Below are 17694 nucleotides of genomic sequence, written 5' to 3'. Positions count from 1 at the left end.
AACCAGGTAACGAGCAGTGTGAACTCCACCTCAGATCCTGGAGAGCTGCTGCCAGTCAGAGTAGACAAGACTGACCTTTACAGACCAGTGGCCCAGTTCAGTATAATGCAATTTCATACATTCAGTTATAAGTTCCATATCCTTCCAGGGAAATAAAAAATAGTTCCCTTGATCCTGGTGGAAATCTCAAGGCTTTTTTTTAAAAAATAGAACTACTAACTTGTGCCTTCACAATCTGCTCCTGTAAGTCCTCATTCTGCTTTTGCAGATTTGTTAAAGTTTCTTTCAGTTTCTGGTTTTCTTGAAGCAAAGATTTATTTTGCTGTTCAAGCTCCTCTACTTCTCCCTGGGGGGAAAAAAGAAGCAACATGAAGGGAGTTGTATCAATAGGAACTCTGCAAAGATAGGTGTTGAAAGCAGACAACAAGAAGACACCAGCTGCCTCCACAAATCTCACAAAGGGGTGCCCTGAAACACAAGGATTGCCAGAAAGACAGGTTGCTTACCTGTAACTGTAGATTTTCGAGTGGTCATCTGTGCATTCACACTCATGGGATATAGCGCCTGTGTCAATCCCCCAAATCAGTACCTAAAAAGCCCGGGATTTTTTCATGCTCAGCACCAGTGGACATGCATGGGCGTCCCAGCATGCATGCTCACCGGCGCCAGCATGTGGATCCTGCCACTTCCTTTTTGACCACTGCGCTGAGAGGATCTCCTTTTTCATTTATCCGGTCGGTACTGTAATCCTTTGGATTGTTTCTTCTTGTTGTATATAGCCCGTTTGTTGTTTTCTTAATGTAGTTAGTTAGTTAGTTGTTAAGATAGTTATTGTTGTTTAAAAAAAATTTGTTGGACTTTGCCCCTCGAGGCTTTGTTCCCCCCCCCCCTTTTCCCTCAGAAATCTTTCTGTGTGGTTTTTTCTTTGACGCCTATGGAAAGGCGTTGGGGGTGTTTAAGAGGTGCCGCTCATGTGGTAAGAAGATCGCACCTCCTGACGGTCACTCCCTCTGCTTATTGTGTCTGGGCAAGGGACACCGAGTTGATTCGTGCCTGCACTGCTTAGCCTTCTCTAAGCAAACCCGCAAAAATTGTGCCGCGAGACTATCTGTGGCACTTGTGCAATCAGCTCTTCGCCTGCCAAAAATGGCAACAGGCCCGTCAGTACCGATGGAAGAGGCTGCATCGACCCCGACAGTTACGCAAGGATTGCCAGAACTTCACAAGATGACCATGGCCAAGTAACAACAATGGTGAAGTGGGGAGAGAAGAGGTAGAGTAGGAGAGGAGTAGGTTGTTATACCCTGTTTTTCTCTACCTTATAGAGGCTTCCAATTGCCTTCCCTTTCTTACCCCACAACAGATACTCTGTGAGGTAGGTAGGGCTGAGAGATTTCTGAGAGAACTGTGACTGGCCCAAGGTCATCCAGCTGGCTGCATGTGGAGGAGTGAGGAACCAACCCCGGTTCTCCAGATTAGAGTCTGCCACTCTTAAACACCACACCATGCTGGCAGAGGCATAGCACATGCATCTCATGTTCTTGAGCAAGTGACAAAAGGAGGAATTTAAAAGAGTCCTCCAGAGAGCACATCTGCTTCAAATGCCAACTGCTCCTGTTAAATGAAAGCATTTAGCCTTAAGGACAGATGGCTTCACCAGGGACTCTTTTTTAAAATGTGCCTGGCTGGAAAAGATGAGTCAGCGGGTTGGGGGTTTTTTCCCCTTGCAGTCACACAATAGTGCTCAACATAGTGAAGCATCAGAGAGCTCAAAAAATGGCCACATTTCATGCCCAAAGGTTTGTCTCTTGCACCTTAGAACTCCACACTATTTCCTTCCCCACCCCAAGCAAATTCTTCTCATAACCCGCCTTACTACTGACTCCGCCCCTTAGTCCTTATTTTCTAACTGAAAGGAAAGACAAGCCCTTATAACTGCATGCATGTGCACATTTACTTATTTTATTGCCTATTTATTTATACTCCATCTTTCTCCCAAATGGGGACCCAAAGCAGCTTACATCGCTCTCCTCTCCTTGTGAGGTAGGTTAGAAAGAGTGTGTGTGACTAGACCAAAGACCATCCAGCAAGCTTCCATGACAGAATGGGGATTCAAACCTGAATCTTCCAGATCCTTATCAGACACTTTACCCAGGGGTCTCTTTTTGAGCTGGTGGGGCATTTGAATTCTGACATGGCACGGCAGGTGCAGCAACAAATGACTGCCACAAAATGGTTGTCACAGTAGGCCGAGCCAGCCACAAAATGGCTGCCACAGCTTAACTTCAGTAACACAGTGTGACCCTTCTGCTGTGGTAGCAGCTACCACCAACGGAACATTTTTAAAAATCTGCACAGCCTATCAAATCTCCAACCATCAGTCAGAAGATTTACTGGGTAAAAGCCCTATCTGGCTCCACCCACTTCTAGAAAACAGTTGACAGGCACCAGAAAAGGTGTTAGTAGACGCCATGGCACTCAAGAGTACCACAGCGGATCCCTGCTCTAACCACTATACCCCACTGGCTCGCAAACAAATCCAGATCCCATCATCTTTGCCTCTCCCTTCTCATCATTCCCTCATCCTCCAACGGCAAGAGTAGGATTGTAAGCTCACTGGAGCAGGGACCCATCTGTTGTGTATATTACTTTGCAAGAACACCATGTGAATTGATCACCCAAAATTATAAGCACAAAAGGCACCAAGCAGACTTGTATTTTACAGTGCTCTGTATGCTTCATGCTGGTAAATGTCTTTAATACTACTGATGATTCAGCAATCTGCCATAATTTGTGGTACTTTTAGCCTTTATCAGATCAAAACAAAAACCATACGCGCTGGAGGCCCTTATCTGTGATTACTTCAGCACATTACTTTGCTGATAGAATCTCCTTATAAAGCGCCTGTGCCTTCAACTTACTGGCCTGCTGCAGCCACCACTGGCTCATCTTTAGGACTACCACAGAAATGGTCTGATTACCAAAGAGGAAGGGGCTGTGGCTCAGTGGTGGAGGGTCTGCTTTTCATGCAGAAGGTCCCAAGTTCAATCCCCAGTAACTCCAGTTAAAAGATCTGCCTGAGACCTTGGAGAGAAGCTGCCAGTCTGAGTAGACAATGCTCACTTTGATAGACAAAGGATCTGATTGAGGTAAAAGGCAGTTTCGTGGGAAGTTCTCAGACAGTCCCCTCTTCCATGTGGTCAACAGTTGGTTGTTCACCATCACAACTGACACCCTGTCTGCTTATCTCTGAAGACCTTTTCAGTCACATCGTCTGAGGATGCTTAGCATCAGTTGGAAGGACAAAGCCTCAGTTACTGAAGTCCTTGATAAAAAAAGACATCTCCGGAGAGACTCCTTCTTCATTCAGGCTCCATTCCCCTGGGCAGGGCCAAGTAACTATTACACTACTCTGAAACAACCTCTCCTGAGGGGTCAGGATAGCTCTTGCAGTGGCACAGTTCCCCCAGCTTTGTGCAGCGGTTTTGTTTTAAAGGACAAAATCTGTGTAATACCTTTCATTAGGGCCAACCAAATTGACACGAGACCTTGTGCAAGCTTCTGAGCTCACCAGAACTCTTCATCAGGCCTGGAGGCTATGGAATTTAGAAATACAGGAAGGTAGAAAGCAGTTCTACTTTCTAACATTTTGTAGCATCCAACATAATGAAGACCGCTAGTGACCTCAAAAGCTTCCACCACACAAACATTGGGTTGGTCCTAACAAAAGCTATCACACAGATTTCGTTCTCATGTTTTGATTTTGCATGGATTAGTATGGATGCAAAGCTTTTTAACAGGGCCTTTGATAGTGAGCAAGCCCCTTGTGTAGCTTAGATAGGAGCTATATATAGTTGTGTTTGATCAGGTCAACATCTTGTCCACTATTCAACATTCTCTGGTTACTGAACAAAGTTGTTGTATGTACTGTTAACTCATGGGTTGCCATGGTTCCTGCCAACGCCTTTAAACAAGGACTTTCAAGAAAGTAGGCAAGGTGGGGCTGTTGCCCAGCAAGCTTCTGACTGGCTGTGCAGATTCAGAAAAATGTTGCTTTCGCAGTCCCTGCCATCACAGCCCAAGAATCTTCACTGTGTGCTTGAAGGTAAGCTGCAGCAGCCATCTTGTGACTGGCCCCACCTCCTGTGGTGGCCATTTTGTGGCTGTATAAGTATTCTGATAAATAAACAGTTGAAAGGTAGAATGGAGCTAACAAGTGCAAAACATACATCAACTCACACTTGAAACCCTGAGTTCCACCCCCCTTTCCCACCAGCAGCCACCATTACAGGGACAGTTGCTGGTTTGCAATGCTTATTCATTGCTATCTTGCCTCCACTCAAAGTAGCACATTATTTCTAGAACACAAACATGCATCAACTGGGCAAAATAACACTTTCCCACACCATCACAAATAAGATCTCAATAGAGCTACTCACTAATGTGAACAGACAGCTACCTTAGCGTAGTAGTTAAGAGTGCTGGACTAGGATCTGGCTGATCCAGGTTCAAAACCCCACAGAGTGTAAATAACATATTGAGTTCACTGCCACAAGAAGTGGTGGCAGCTACAAGCATAGACAGTTTCAAGAGGGGACTGGATAAAACATGTGAAGCACACTTCCATCAATGACTATTAGCCACAAGGGATAGACCGGGGTGGCCAAACTGTGGCTTGGGAGCCACATGTGGCTCTTTCACACATATTGTGTGGCTCTCAAAGCCCTATCCACCCAGTTGGCCAGCTTGGAGAAGGCATTTGTCAGCAGCTTGGACAATGTATTTCAGGGAAGGAAATGGGGGAGGGAGAGGTGGAAAGAAAGCAACTTTCTTTCTTTTCACCTCTCCCTCTCCCTCCCCCATCTTCCTTCCTTCCTTCCAACATCTGATCTGGGGCAGTGATGCTCTTTATTCTTGAGGCTTGGGAGGCAACAGTGGGATGGCTTATGGAGTTCTGGCCCTGCGGGCAGACCTCCTGATGGCACCTGGGTTTTGGCCTGATCCAACATGGTTACCCTTACGTTCTTATATTCTTAAGTTTGCTGGATGACCTTGGGCCAGTCACACACTCTCAGCCGTGCCAACTATCAAGGAATTATTGCTAAGGTTATTAATTTATTTTAATTCATTTGTGCCCCACCTTCTTGTCAGTGGGGACCCATAGCAGCTTACATCATTCTCTTCTCATCCATTTTATCTTCACAACAACCCTGTAATGTAGGCTAGGCTGTGACCAACCCAAGGTCACCCAGGAAATTTTCATGGCACAAGTGTGGATTTGAACTCAGGTCTTCCAGATTCAACACTCTTAACCACTACACCATGCTGGAGGAGAGAACCTGGCCATAAGTCATTGAGAGGAAGACACAAATGTGACAAACAGCGTGAACTGGACCAGGTTTCACCACATGTACATGAAGCTCTCTTTTGAGAAACTGAGTACATCTTTTCCCTCCCTGAGGTGTGCTGCCCCTCTGCAACCAAGATAAGAAGATGATGACGATGTTGGATTTGTATCCCGCCGTCCACTCTGAATCTCAGAGTCTCAGAGCTGCTAACAGTCTTCTTTACCTTCCTCCCCGCAACAAACACCCTGTGAGGTGGGTGGGGTTGAGGGAGCTCTCCCAGAAGTTGCCCTTTCAAGGACAGCTCTGTGAGAGCTATGGCTGACCCAAGGCCAATCCAGCAGCTGCAAGTGGAGGAGTGGGGAATCAAACCTGGTTCTCCCAGATAACAGTCTGCACACTTAACCACTACACCAAACTTAGTGTTGTTTGGGGGCATCCTGGCCAAGCAGCAATCAAGAGTCTGATAACAAAACAACAGAGCAGGAACTAAGCAGAGGGAATAATGGGCTGGCGAAGGCTTGCAAACCCCTCAGAGAGCCAGTCTGGTATAGTGGTTAAGTGTGTGGACTCTTATCGGGGAGAATCGGGTTTGATTCCCCACTCCTCCACATGCACCTGCTGGGATGGCCTTGGGTCAGCCATAGCTCTTGTAGGGGTCGTCCTTGAAAGGGCAGCTGCTGTGAAAGGGTGTCTGTTGTGTGTGTGTAGGGGGGAGGAGGTAAAGGAGATTGTGACCGCTCTGAGACTCTGAGATTCAGAGTACAGGGCGGGATATAAATCCAATATCATCTTCTTCTCAAGCACTTCACTAGATCCCCCTTAAGACCTTATATCCACATGAACCAGGAAGCCTGCAACTGGACACAGATCTTCCCAATACATGTGGTCATGCGCATAAGTTACATGCACATACAGCTTTGGTACCCACAAACAATATCTGGATTTTCTAGGGTTTGGGTTTGCATATACTGAAGCAGTAAGCACATGAAAAGGATGCCTGTTGCCCCCCTTCAGACAACATGGTGACTGTATGCTTTGGGAGCACTGTGGGAAGTGGCGAGCACCTGAAACGCATGGTAGCCAGGCTCTCAGGATACGTGGGCATAACAGCTGAAAAGGGCTTATACAGACCAGAGAACAGGAAAGGAGACAAACCTGCGTAGTCACCACCAGCATGTCATCCTCAGATGCCACATGGAACTGAAAGGGGACACTGGCTCCACGGACTATCCCATCCTGGTCGACATAGCAGAACTGATAGTATTCATCATCCTTTGGCAAGTAGTAAGCTAGAGGATAAAAAGTCAGGTCATATTTCCAGCCTCTCCAGACTGTAAACTGACCGCAGAGTGAGCAAGTATGCCACCCCCAAAGCCATAGCAAGAAAGCCCAACTCTGCAAGCACTGGACAGCATTGCCCCTTTTATCATGGAGCTGCAATTGTGTTGGGCCCTGGAAACTGATTCTATAATTGATCCCTGTTGACCTTGGAAACTGATTCTATAATTGATCCCTGCTGGAAGATGGCAGGATATTCACCAGACTTGAGCTGGTGAATAGATTTGTGCTAGAGGATATTTACCAGACCTGAATTATGTTCTCTGGAGATTATAGCGATAGAATTTGTAATTTCTAGTTATTCCCTTACACTTTAACAGTGCCAGGGGACTGGTAGTTTGAAGACATGGCCTAAGATAATATATCTTCTTTCTGGAGAGAGACTGCTGCATGCAATGTTTCGGTTTCTGTTCATATCATTGTTTCTTAAGCCACTCTTCGGTCTCACTATAATGCTTCTGGATTCACAAAATAAATACTATTAAACAAAAACCCCGCAACATACTATGAACTGGTTTATTTGTAAGGTTGCCTTCTTTTAAAAGTTTGCTCCCTCTCTTCCCCTTTCACATACAAACTGCCAGAACAATTGTAATTAAGAACATAAGAACATAAGAGAAGCCATGTTGGATCAGGCCAGCGGCCCATCAAGTCCAACCCTCTGTGTCACACAGTGGCAAAAAATGTTATATACACACATACACTGTGGCTAATAGCCACTGATGGACCTGTGCTCCATATTTTTATCTAAACCCATCTTGAAGGTGGCTATACTTGTGGCCGCCACCACCTCCTGTGGCAGTGAATTCCACATGTTAATCACCCTTTGGGTGAAGAAGTACTTCCTTTTATCCGTCTTGACCTGTCTGCTCAGCAATTTCATCAAATGCCCACGAGTTCTTGTATTGTGAGAAAGGGAGAAAAGTACTTCTTTCTCTACTTTCTCCATTCCATGCATTATCTTGTAAACCTCTATCATGTCACCCCGCAGTCGACGTTTCTCCAAGCTAAAGAGTCCCAAGCGTTTCAACCTTTCTTCATAGAGAAAGTGCTCCAGCCCTTTAATCATTCTAGTTGCCCTTCTCTGCACCTTCTCTAAAGCTATAATATCCTTTTTGAGGTGCGGCGACCAGAACTGCACACAGTACTCCAAATGAGACCGCACCATCGATTTATACAGGGGCATTATGATACTGGCTGATTTGTTTTCAATTCCCTTCCTAATAATTCCCAGCATGGCATTGGCCTTTTTTATTGCAAACGCACACTGTCTTGACACTTTCAGTGAGTTATCTATCATGACCCCAAGATCTCTCTCTTGATCAGTCTCTGCCAGTTCACACCCCATCAACTTGTATTTGTAGCTGGGATTCTTAGCCCCAATGTGCATTACTTTGCACTTGGCCACATTGAACCGCATCTGCCACGTTGACGCCCACTCACCCAGCCTCAACAGATCCCTTTGGAGTTCCTCACAATCCTCTCTGGTTCTCACCACCCTGAACAATTTAGTGTCATCCGCAAACTTGGCCACTTCACTGCTCACTCCCAACTCTAAATCATTTATGAACAAGTTAAAGAGCATGGGACCCAGTACCGAGCCCTGCGGCACCCCACTGCTTACCGTCCTCCACTGCGAAGACTGCCCATTTATACTCACTCTCTGCTTCCTATTACTCAGCCAGTTTTTGATCCACAAGAGGACCTGTCCTTTTACTCCATGATTCTCAAGCTTTCTAAGGAGCCTTTGATGAGGAACTTTATCAAAAGCTTTCTGGAAGTCAAGGTAAACAACATCTATCGGGTCTCCTTTGTCCACATGTTTGTTCACCCCCTCAAAGAAATGCAACAGGTTAGTGAGACAAGATCTTCCCTTGCAGAACCCATGCTGAGTCTTCCTCAATAACCCGTGTTCATCAATGTGCTTACTCATTCTGTCCTTGATAATGGTTTCTACCAACTTTCCCGGTATTGAAGTCAGACTGACTGGCCTGTAATTTCCCGGATCTCCTCTGGAACCTTTTTTAAAGATGGGGGTGACATTTGCTACCTTCCAGTCCTCAGGAACGGAGGCAGATTTCAATGAAAGATTACAGATTTCTGTTAGAAGATCCACAAGTTCAACTTTGAGTTCCTTCAGAACTCTCGGATGTATGCCATCCGGACCCAGTGACTTATTAGTTTTTAATTTGTCTATCAGTTGTAGGACCTCCTCATTTGTCACCTCAATCTGACTCAGGTCTTTCAACACCCCTTCCAAAATTAGTGGTTCTGGGGCGGGCAAAAAGTTCTCGTCTTCTACAGTGAAGACGGAGGCAAAAAATTCATTCAGCTTTTCAGCCATTTCCCTATCCTCCTTCAGTAATCCTTTTACCCCATGGTCATCCAAGGGCCCCACTGCCTCCCTGGCTGGTTTCCTACTTCTAATATATTTGAAGAAAGTTTTATTGTTGGTCTTTATGTTTTTTGCAATATGCTCCTCATAGTCCCTTTTTGCCTGCCCGATCACAGTCTTGCATTTGATTTGCCACAGCCTGTGTTCCCTTTTACTAATCTCACTTGGACTGGTTTTCCACCGCTTAAAGGAGTCCTTCTTACCTTTTACAGCTTCCATTACTTTGTTTGTTAACCACGCAGGCCTTTTCTTATGCCTGTTTGTGCCTTTCCTAACTTGTGGTTAGGAAATTGAAGAAGGACACTTTTGTCTTGAGTCTCTCTCTCTGCCACATACTGATCAGTACTAAACAGCAGTAGGTCAAACTTCTATATAAAGTTGAGCAATGACCCGTGCGTTCTTAGTGTGATGTAACCTCTGAGTGGCTTCAGGTCAGTGAAAAACAGTGGCTCAATAGGAATTTAGAGTCAGGAATCGCCCAGTTCTGCATACACAGGTGTGATATTTCAGTTCACAGATCACATAAAATACACAATTGCTACAAGTTTTGTCACCTGTGAAACAAACTACTGTCTAACCTGAAAAAATGATGTATGATTTTATATCATGTAGGATACTCAGAAACCTACAATCCAAATAAAGCCAACCAAGCTTTGTTTATATCCTCAAATGATACCCACATATTTAATCTGACATATAGAGGGTATCTGGTATTGTGTTTAAGAGCTTCAGATACTCTAGGGCACAGGAAATTCTATTTCCCAAGTTCCCGTACTTAAAGAGAGTGAAAATAAGACTTTTTCCTATGACGCAGTGTTAAAAATACTTTGGGAGCTAGAAAACCCCACACGCCCCAAACAGAAGGGTTGTCTACATATGTGCACTTCTACTTCCTCTGTTGGATATCTGTGGCAGGGGCAGGAAACCATGGTGGCTTGCTGCTGGCATCCCTGACAGCATAGGGGAGAAGCCTTGGTGTGCCCAGTGATGGAAGGAAACTCCCCACAGGTGTTGTGGGTCCCCACTTGTTTATCTAGGTTTCTATATCGAAAGTATTTATTCATATCCACTTTTTTCTCCTGATCACCACTCAGAATGGACTACAAAACATGGAATTCATATAGAACCATACAAGAAGGAGCTACTAACAAAGTTTGATTTGCTCAGAAGATAATGGGAAGTAGTTAACGGTCACCCCCCCCCCCCAAATGTACGCTGAACACTGTATAAAATTGCTCTAGGAGGCATACTTTTAGCATAGAACGATGAATTAGCCATGATAGTCGGCATGCATGCATCTGATGAAGAGAGCTGTGTTTCTCAAAAGCTTACACTACAATAAAATTGGTAAGTCTTAAAGGTGCTACTGGACTCTTTACTTTTAGCATGCGATTCTGATGCTACCAGGAAGTGCCAAGAGGCATGCATGAATCACCCAGTGCCATAACTTACCTTTAAACAAGACTTGATGTTCAGCACTGTCAGGACTGCTTGGCAACGGTGCCCACATGAACGTATAATACTCACGCGTAGTCTTCCATCCTACCTGCAACGGCAACATTTTTCTGGGTTTGTTAATTGAAAAATAAGCAATGAGTGACTAAGGATGAAGACCCTCACAGTGCAACAGAAGGTCACCCTGCTCATACTTTCAGCTATTCTAGGGCAAGGGCGCCACAAATACAGTGGCTCTCTAAAGGGTGACTGTCTTCAGTATCTTTTGAGACCCATTTGCAAAGTAACTCGGCATCGTTTCCTTGGGTTAGCTATAGCTATCGCAGGAGTTGTCCTTGAAAGGTCAGCTGCTGTGAGAGCCTTCTCAGCCCCACCCACCTCACAAGGTGTCTGTCGTGGGAGAAGATATAGGAGATTGTAAGCCGCTCTGAGTCTTTGATTCAGAGAGGATGGAGTATAAATCTGCAGTCTTCTTCTCCCTTTCCTCACCACAAAATCTTAGAACATGGAAAAGTTTGTATTCTTCTTTCATGTGTAGAATTTATAAATATTTAGCAGGAGTGGTCAAACTTGCTTCATGTAAGAGCCACATAGAATAAATGACAGATGACTGAGAGCTGCAAGACGTGAATGTCAGATGTTTGAGAGCCGCAAGACAGGAAAGAAAGAAGGCAAATAGATGGGGGGGAGGGATGGAGAGGTGGAAAGAAAGCAACTTTAAATGCATTCTCCAAACTGCTGGCTGGCTTGATTTAAAGAGAGAAATATCATTTCCAAATTGGTCAATGGGACGGGGGGCCTTCAAGAGCCACACAATATGTGTGAAAGAGCCACATGTGGCTCCTGAGCCACAGTTTGGCCACCCCTGACATGGGTTCCCAACAAGGTGGCCTGTGGGCGACATGGTGGGCACCAGCTGTTTTTAGGAGGTGGGTGGGACTAGGTAGAGCTTTTGCCCAGAAGGCTTCTGACTAATGGAGATTTAATTGGCTGTATATGTTTTTTAAAACGTTCCTCTGGTAGCAGCTATAACCACAACACAAGGACCTACACTGTGTTATTGACATTTAGCTGTGGCAATCCTTTTATAGCTGGCTTCACCTTCAGTGGCAGCCACTTTGTGGCAGCCATCTTATTGCTGCACCCACCATGCCGTGTCAGGATTCAAAACGTTGCCGCAGGATCAAAAAGGTTAGGGACCCCTGATATACCGAGCGTTACTGAGCCACAAGCTATGAACCTATGAAGCTGCCTTCTACTGAATCAGACCCTGGGTCCATCAAAGTCAGTATTGTCTACTCAGACTGGCAGCGGCTCTCCAGGGTCTCAAGCGGAGGTTTTTCACGCCTATTTGCCTGGACCCTTTTTAGTTGGAGATGCCAGGGATTGAACCTGGGACCTTCTGCTTCCCAAGCAGATGCTCTACCACTGAGCCACCGTCCCTCCCCGTCCCTATATTTTATGGCCATTTTGCACATGTAGAAACAACCCAAATTTTGCCACTGAGCTCCCTTCACCTAGTTCCTCCCCCATCCTCCTGTTCTTACAATCAACCTGCAAGAGAGCTGAGATCCACTTTGGGGGTATTAAACCACAATTTAAGAACCGCAGCTTAAACCAGTTTAACAGCTTCCTGTTCCTCTGCACATGAGGAGCTAAAAAATGTAGTTCTTGGAGAGAACAAGAGATATCAAACAAAAACCTCAGTACCTTAACTAAATTAAAATTCCCAGGATTCTTTTTTTTTTTCAGGGGTGGGGGGACAGGATACACACAGTGATGGGTTTGTACTGCAGATAATGTAAAAGCCCTTCTACATGGCTCTCAGAAGTATAAATTCTCTAAGCTACCAGGAAAACTGAACATGTACACTGAATTGTATTAGTGTTGTAGCATCTGAAAATGTTGGAAAATGTTTCACCCCGGAACTCGGTGGTGAAAAATTCATTCCCAGCTTCAAGATAAACAATCTAAAAAAGGTTAAGGTAGTCCCCTGTGCAAGCACCAGTCGTTTCCGACTCTGGAGTGACATTGCTTTCACAACATTTTCACAGCAGACTTTTTATGGGGTGGTTTGCCATTGCCTTCCCCCGTCATCTACACTTTCCCCCCAGCAAGCTGGGTACTCATTTTACTGACTTCGGAAGGATGGAAGGCTGAGTCAACCTCGAGCCGGCTACCTGAACCCAGCTTCCGCCAGAATTGAACTCAGGTCGTGAACAGAGCTTAGGACTGCAGTACTGCAGCTTTACCACTCTGCACCATGGGGCTCTTTAAACTATCTAAGAGAACGTTAAAAACCTATAATCAAATTGTCTCTTCTTCTCACTCCATGCCAGACCATGGTCTTCACAAGAGAACTCCATCCTAAACACTTCAGTACCCTTTTCTGAAACTAGGGGGAGGGATGGTGGCTCAGTGGTAGAGCATCTGCTTGATAAGCAGAAGGTCCCAGGTTCAATCCCTGGCATTTCCAACTAAAAAAGGTTCAGGCAAATAGGCATGAAAAACCTCAGCTTGAGACCCTGGAGAGCCGCTGCCAGTCTGAGTAGACAATACTGACTGTGATGGACTGAGGGTTTGATTCAGTATAAGGCAGCTTCATATGTTCGTATGTATAACCAGGCCCAAAGCTTCAGAGGATAAAAATCACCCCCAAGAGGCCTCTACAAAACACACCAACAGATTTCAATGTGCTGGAGTTAAACTCCATCATCTACATTCTATCACCAAGACCTCTGGCCTTCAAAAACAGAAACTCACCTTGAAAATGCCCACCCAGTCTTTCCTGCGAGGAGTGATGTGTTCGGAAAGGTTGTAGTGGCACGTGACATCCGCTCCAGGGATGTAGAACTTCTCCACGTTTGTAAAGATGACTTGAGAGAAGTGGTAGCTGTCCAACACAACTGTAGAAGTCGGAGGGTCATCTGAGGTACCTTCCATGCTGGCGTTCTATGAAAGGACAGAGGGGAAGGGAAACAGCAAGAAAGACAGTTCAAAACAACCACCATCAATTCTGACCTCTACTTTGAGGCCCCATCCATTGTATCTTATTACAGGACTTTGAAGCCTCTATAAGAAAACTCACAGAGTAAATGCAACTGGTTACAGGGCATGGAAGGAAATTCCAGAGGGCTAGCTAAAAGTAAAAATAAAAAGGAACCTCATGGCTTCTTAAAAGCTAGCAGATTTACTGAAGCAGAAGCTTTTGTGGGCTTGAGATTTACTCATCGGAGAAGTGTTGCCATTTACCAACCTACAGATAGTACAATATGAGAGTTGTCACAACAAGACTTGTAAAAAAATAACACTGTGACAATATTTACTAATATATACTTATACTTAAATTTTTTAGAGCCAGTTTGGTGTAGTGGTTAAGTGCACGGACTCTTATCTGGGAGACCAGGTTTGATTCCCCACTCCTCCACTTGCGCCTGCTGGAATGGCCTTGGGTCAGCCATAGCTTTCGTAGGAGTTGTCATTGAAAGGGCAACTGCTGTGAGAGCTCTCTCAGCCCCACCTATCTCACAGGGTGTCTGCTGGGGCAGGGGGAGGTAAAGGAGATTGTGACTGCTCTGAGACTCTGAGATTCAGAGTATAGGGCAGGATATAAATCCAATCTTCCTCTTCTACAGCAAAAAAATTTACAACTAATGAAGTATGTAAGTTCAAAACTCCCAGCTACAATTCCAATAGATGATTTCTACTGGAATTGTATCTGGGAATTTTGAACTTATGTATTTTGTAAATTTTTGATGTAGAAAATTGAAGTATATATTAACAAATACTGACACAGTGTTATCATTTTTCTACAAACCTCCAGATAGTGGCTGGAGATCACCTGCAATTACAACTGAACTCCAGGAGACAGATTGGGTCACCTGGAGAAAATGGCTGCTTTGGAAGGTGGACTCTATGGTACTGAAGCCCCTCCCTCCCCAAACCCCACCCTCCTCAGGCTCCACCCCCAAAATCAAATAAAAAATTTCAGCTATTTCCCAGTCTGGAGCTGGTAACCCAGTATCTGAGGCATGAAGTTGGCACACACCTATGCAAACACAAAGGGAGGAGGAAATGAGGTGTTCAGAGGCCATGAAATTCATGTAGTATTCCCAACATTAGACAAGAGCACTTTCTCAAACCAAGTAGACCTTACACGAAAATATGTTATAAATCCACAACATTAAAAAAAAGCAATTGGGGGCGAGAGGAATTTGAAGTGGAAAACCGTTAGGATGCTTAACGCTTTCCCCCCACTAACTACTTCTCCAGCTAGTGTGGTGCAGTGGTTAATGTTGACCTATGATCTGGGAGATCCAAGTTCAAATCCCCACTGTGCCAAAGAAGCTTGCAGGGTGAGCTTGGGCCAGTCACACTCAAACCTACATCACAAGGTAGTTGTGAAGGCAAACGGAGCTGAGGATGACGCAAGGAGAGAAAAGTAAAATATAAATGAAGTAAATAAAATAAACTGTACCCCTCAAACCACTTTTCTCCTCTGGGATTCCAAATGCAAGTATATAACTTTACAACGTAGGCATGGTATGTGTAAGAAGAAAAGAACACGAGAGGAGTCATGTTAGATCAGGCCAGTGGCCCATCCAGTCCAACACTTTGTGTCGCACAGTAACCCAACACCTGATGCCATCAGGAGGCCCACCAGTGGGGCCAGAACTCCAGAAGCCCTCCCCTTGTTGCCCCCCAAGCACCAAGTAGGTTATACACAGACTGGATTCTTGGCCTGGAATTGGCTACAGCAACACAGAGCTCTGTTCATGCCAGACTGACCCTACCCTGAGGACTGGTGACATGGGAATGTGCCACATGAATTGCCCAGGCAGGTGCTACTCAGCTCTCAGTGGGGCATCACAGGTATCCAGCCAGGGAAAGTGATAACTTACCACACCTGTAACATACTAATTAGTTTATTATCCATTATGGGCAAACTATATGCAAAACATTTAGAACGTCGGCTGACAGACTGGATACATTCGGGAGACATTATTGGCCTAGAGCAAATAGGTTTCCCCCCAAAAATGTGTCACATTGGCTTTTCTGGCCGACAAATACATGAATACAAGAAAGGGGAAGCTCTATGTAGCTTTATAGATCTGAAGAGTGCATTCAACTCTGTGGACAGAAACAAACTATGGAATAAACTAAAGGATCTTAATATAGATCCCCGTCTGTTAAATCTATTAAAGAATTTACATACAAATACAACTTGCCAGGTAAAATTCTCATCTATAGGACACCTAACTGAAAAAATACCAGTTTGTAAAGGAGTTAAACAAGGGTGTGTGTTAGCCCCACATCTTTTTAATCTTTTCTTAAATGATATGGCACAATAGCTTAGTTCCATAAACGGGCACCCACCTAAGTTAAATGATCTCTCAGTCCCAATATGATTGCAATTTATCTGAAAACGGTTCTCGTCAGTTCCAGGATGCAGTCAATGTGGTACAGTGGTCAGAATACCAAGGCTAAGATCTCCACTCTGCCATGGAGGCTTGCTGGATGACCTTAGGTCAGGCACACATGCTCGGCCTCACCTACTTACTGTGCACTGAGCATGTGAAGTTGGTGCTAGTGGGGTCTAGCAGTCGGAGCAGGATCCCGGAGACCCACTCTGCCACGGAAACTTGCTCGATGACCTTAGACCAGTTGCTCTCTCTCTCTCCACCCCATTTAAGGATGCCATGCTGCTATATGGCACTCCCAGGACCTTTGGGGGTGGGGCAAGGAGCGGATATGACATTGTGCTATGTGTTACCTGGGCGAAACACTTGAGGCTTTCTAGAGCGAACTCATTTATTATAAATGAGACCTTGTCGGGCCGGGCAATGTTGGGCCAGGCCATTTATGTACCTATTTAAGATTAGGTAGCTGAGATATAAACTTTATAGAGGACACAGACAAACACAATTAAAGATTTTTTTAAAAAAAACTTAAAATAAAACATGCTTTAAATGTTAGCACTTGTTGGTCTTAAAGGTGCTTTCTTTGTATCTCTCCCATGGAATCCAGGGAACTGGACAAAGGAAGCTCTGGCTCTTTCCTTCCTTCCCCAGGGGACCAGGAGGGGGAGGAGCCTCAGGCAACCAAGGAAGAGAGGCTTGGCTCAGTAGCTCTGTTGTGTGATTGAGAAAGCCTGGCAAAGCAAGCTCTTCCCCCCCTTCCTCCCCAAGGGAGGAGCCTCAGTCAATGAACAAAATAGAGGTTTTGCTCTGTACCTGCTGTGCGATTGAGCAAGCCTGGCAAAGCAAGTTGTGATGCAGAAGGAAGCAAGAGAGAGGGAGAAGGAAGCAGATGACAGCCAGTTGCTTTGGGGCCTGATTTGGCCCCTGGGCCACATGTCTGACACCCCGTTCTAGAGCATCGGGTGAAAAACTGGTGACCTCACCAGTTTTTCATCTGGACATGAAGTTGACACATAGCGGAACATCATTTCTTCCCTTTACTGTTCTCCCACTTGCTTTAGCAACAATAGCAGGTGGGAGGGCCCAGTGGTGGAAAAATGCCCATCAAACGCCATGCCTAGCTTAGCCTACCTCACAAGGCTACTGTGAGAATAAAATGGAGGAGAGGAGAACCATGTAAGGTGATTTGGATCCCCACCGGTTTTCGCTCTCAGCTGAATCAGTGTGAGCTAGCTCACAGTTTTTTAGCCTTTGGCTCACACATTTTTGTCTTAGCTCTAAAAGGATGGCCACAGAGCAAGCTAATTTATGCAGTAGCTCACAACTTTAATGCCTGTAGCTCACAAAGAATTTTTGCTCACAAGACTCCACAGCCTAGAGGGAGTATTAGTCCCCACTGGGCAGAAAGGCAGGGTCTAAATGAAGTAAATAAAAATAAACCTTGGGCCAGTTCCTCTTCCTCTCTCCAACCTACTTCCACAGGGTTGTGGCAAGTATACAAAGAAGGAAAGAAGCATGCCTGCCATCCTGAGCTCTTTGGGAAAAGGAAAAAGTAGGGATTAAAAAAATGTGACAAGGAAATAAATACATTTTTATGGTTAGATCCTTGGTCAAACAAGGTCAGTATTGTGGATGCTGACTGGCTATGGCTCTCCTGGTAGAGGTCTTCCACATACTACCCAATCCCTTTTAACTGGAGATATCTGACCTGAACTCCAGATCTGCAGCATGGAAAGTG

At 45.1% G+C, this 17694-nt stretch overlaps 1 protein-coding gene and 1 non-coding gene across 2 annotated transcripts in view; one reads left to right on the top strand and one right to left on the bottom strand.

Annotated features, from left to right (window-relative positions):
• The window catches only part of CALCOCO2 (calcium binding and coiled-coil domain 2), a 34714-nt gene extending 21230 nt beyond the window's left edge, over positions 1–13484 (bottom strand). Inside the window, exons 1-4 of the mRNA XM_060255235.1 lie at positions 13300–13484; positions 10534–10627; positions 6504–6637; positions 221–346 (exon numbers count right to left, since the gene is read on the bottom strand). Coding sequence (XP_060111218.1) covers positions 221–346; positions 6504–6637; positions 10534–10627; positions 13300–13479 — 534 coding nt within the window. The 5' untranslated portion in view covers positions 13480–13484. The remainder of the gene's footprint in view (positions 1–220; positions 347–6503; positions 6638–10533; positions 10628–13299) is intronic.
• On the top strand, positions 12941–13012 carry TRNAI-GAU (transfer RNA isoleucine (anticodon GAU)). The gene has a single exon. It is a non-coding gene; the product is annotated as a tRNA-Ile (tRNA).
• Positions 13485–17694: the final 4210 nt, after the last annotated feature.

This window comes from Heteronotia binoei, chromosome 15 (genome assembly GCF_032191835.1).
Source record: "Heteronotia binoei isolate CCM8104 ecotype False Entrance Well chromosome 15, APGP_CSIRO_Hbin_v1, whole genome shotgun sequence".
In the NCBI taxonomy this organism is placed as follows: domain Eukaryota; kingdom Metazoa; phylum Chordata; class Lepidosauria; order Squamata; family Gekkonidae; genus Heteronotia; species Heteronotia binoei.
This window is presented reverse-complemented; position numbering and strand designations above follow the sequence as displayed.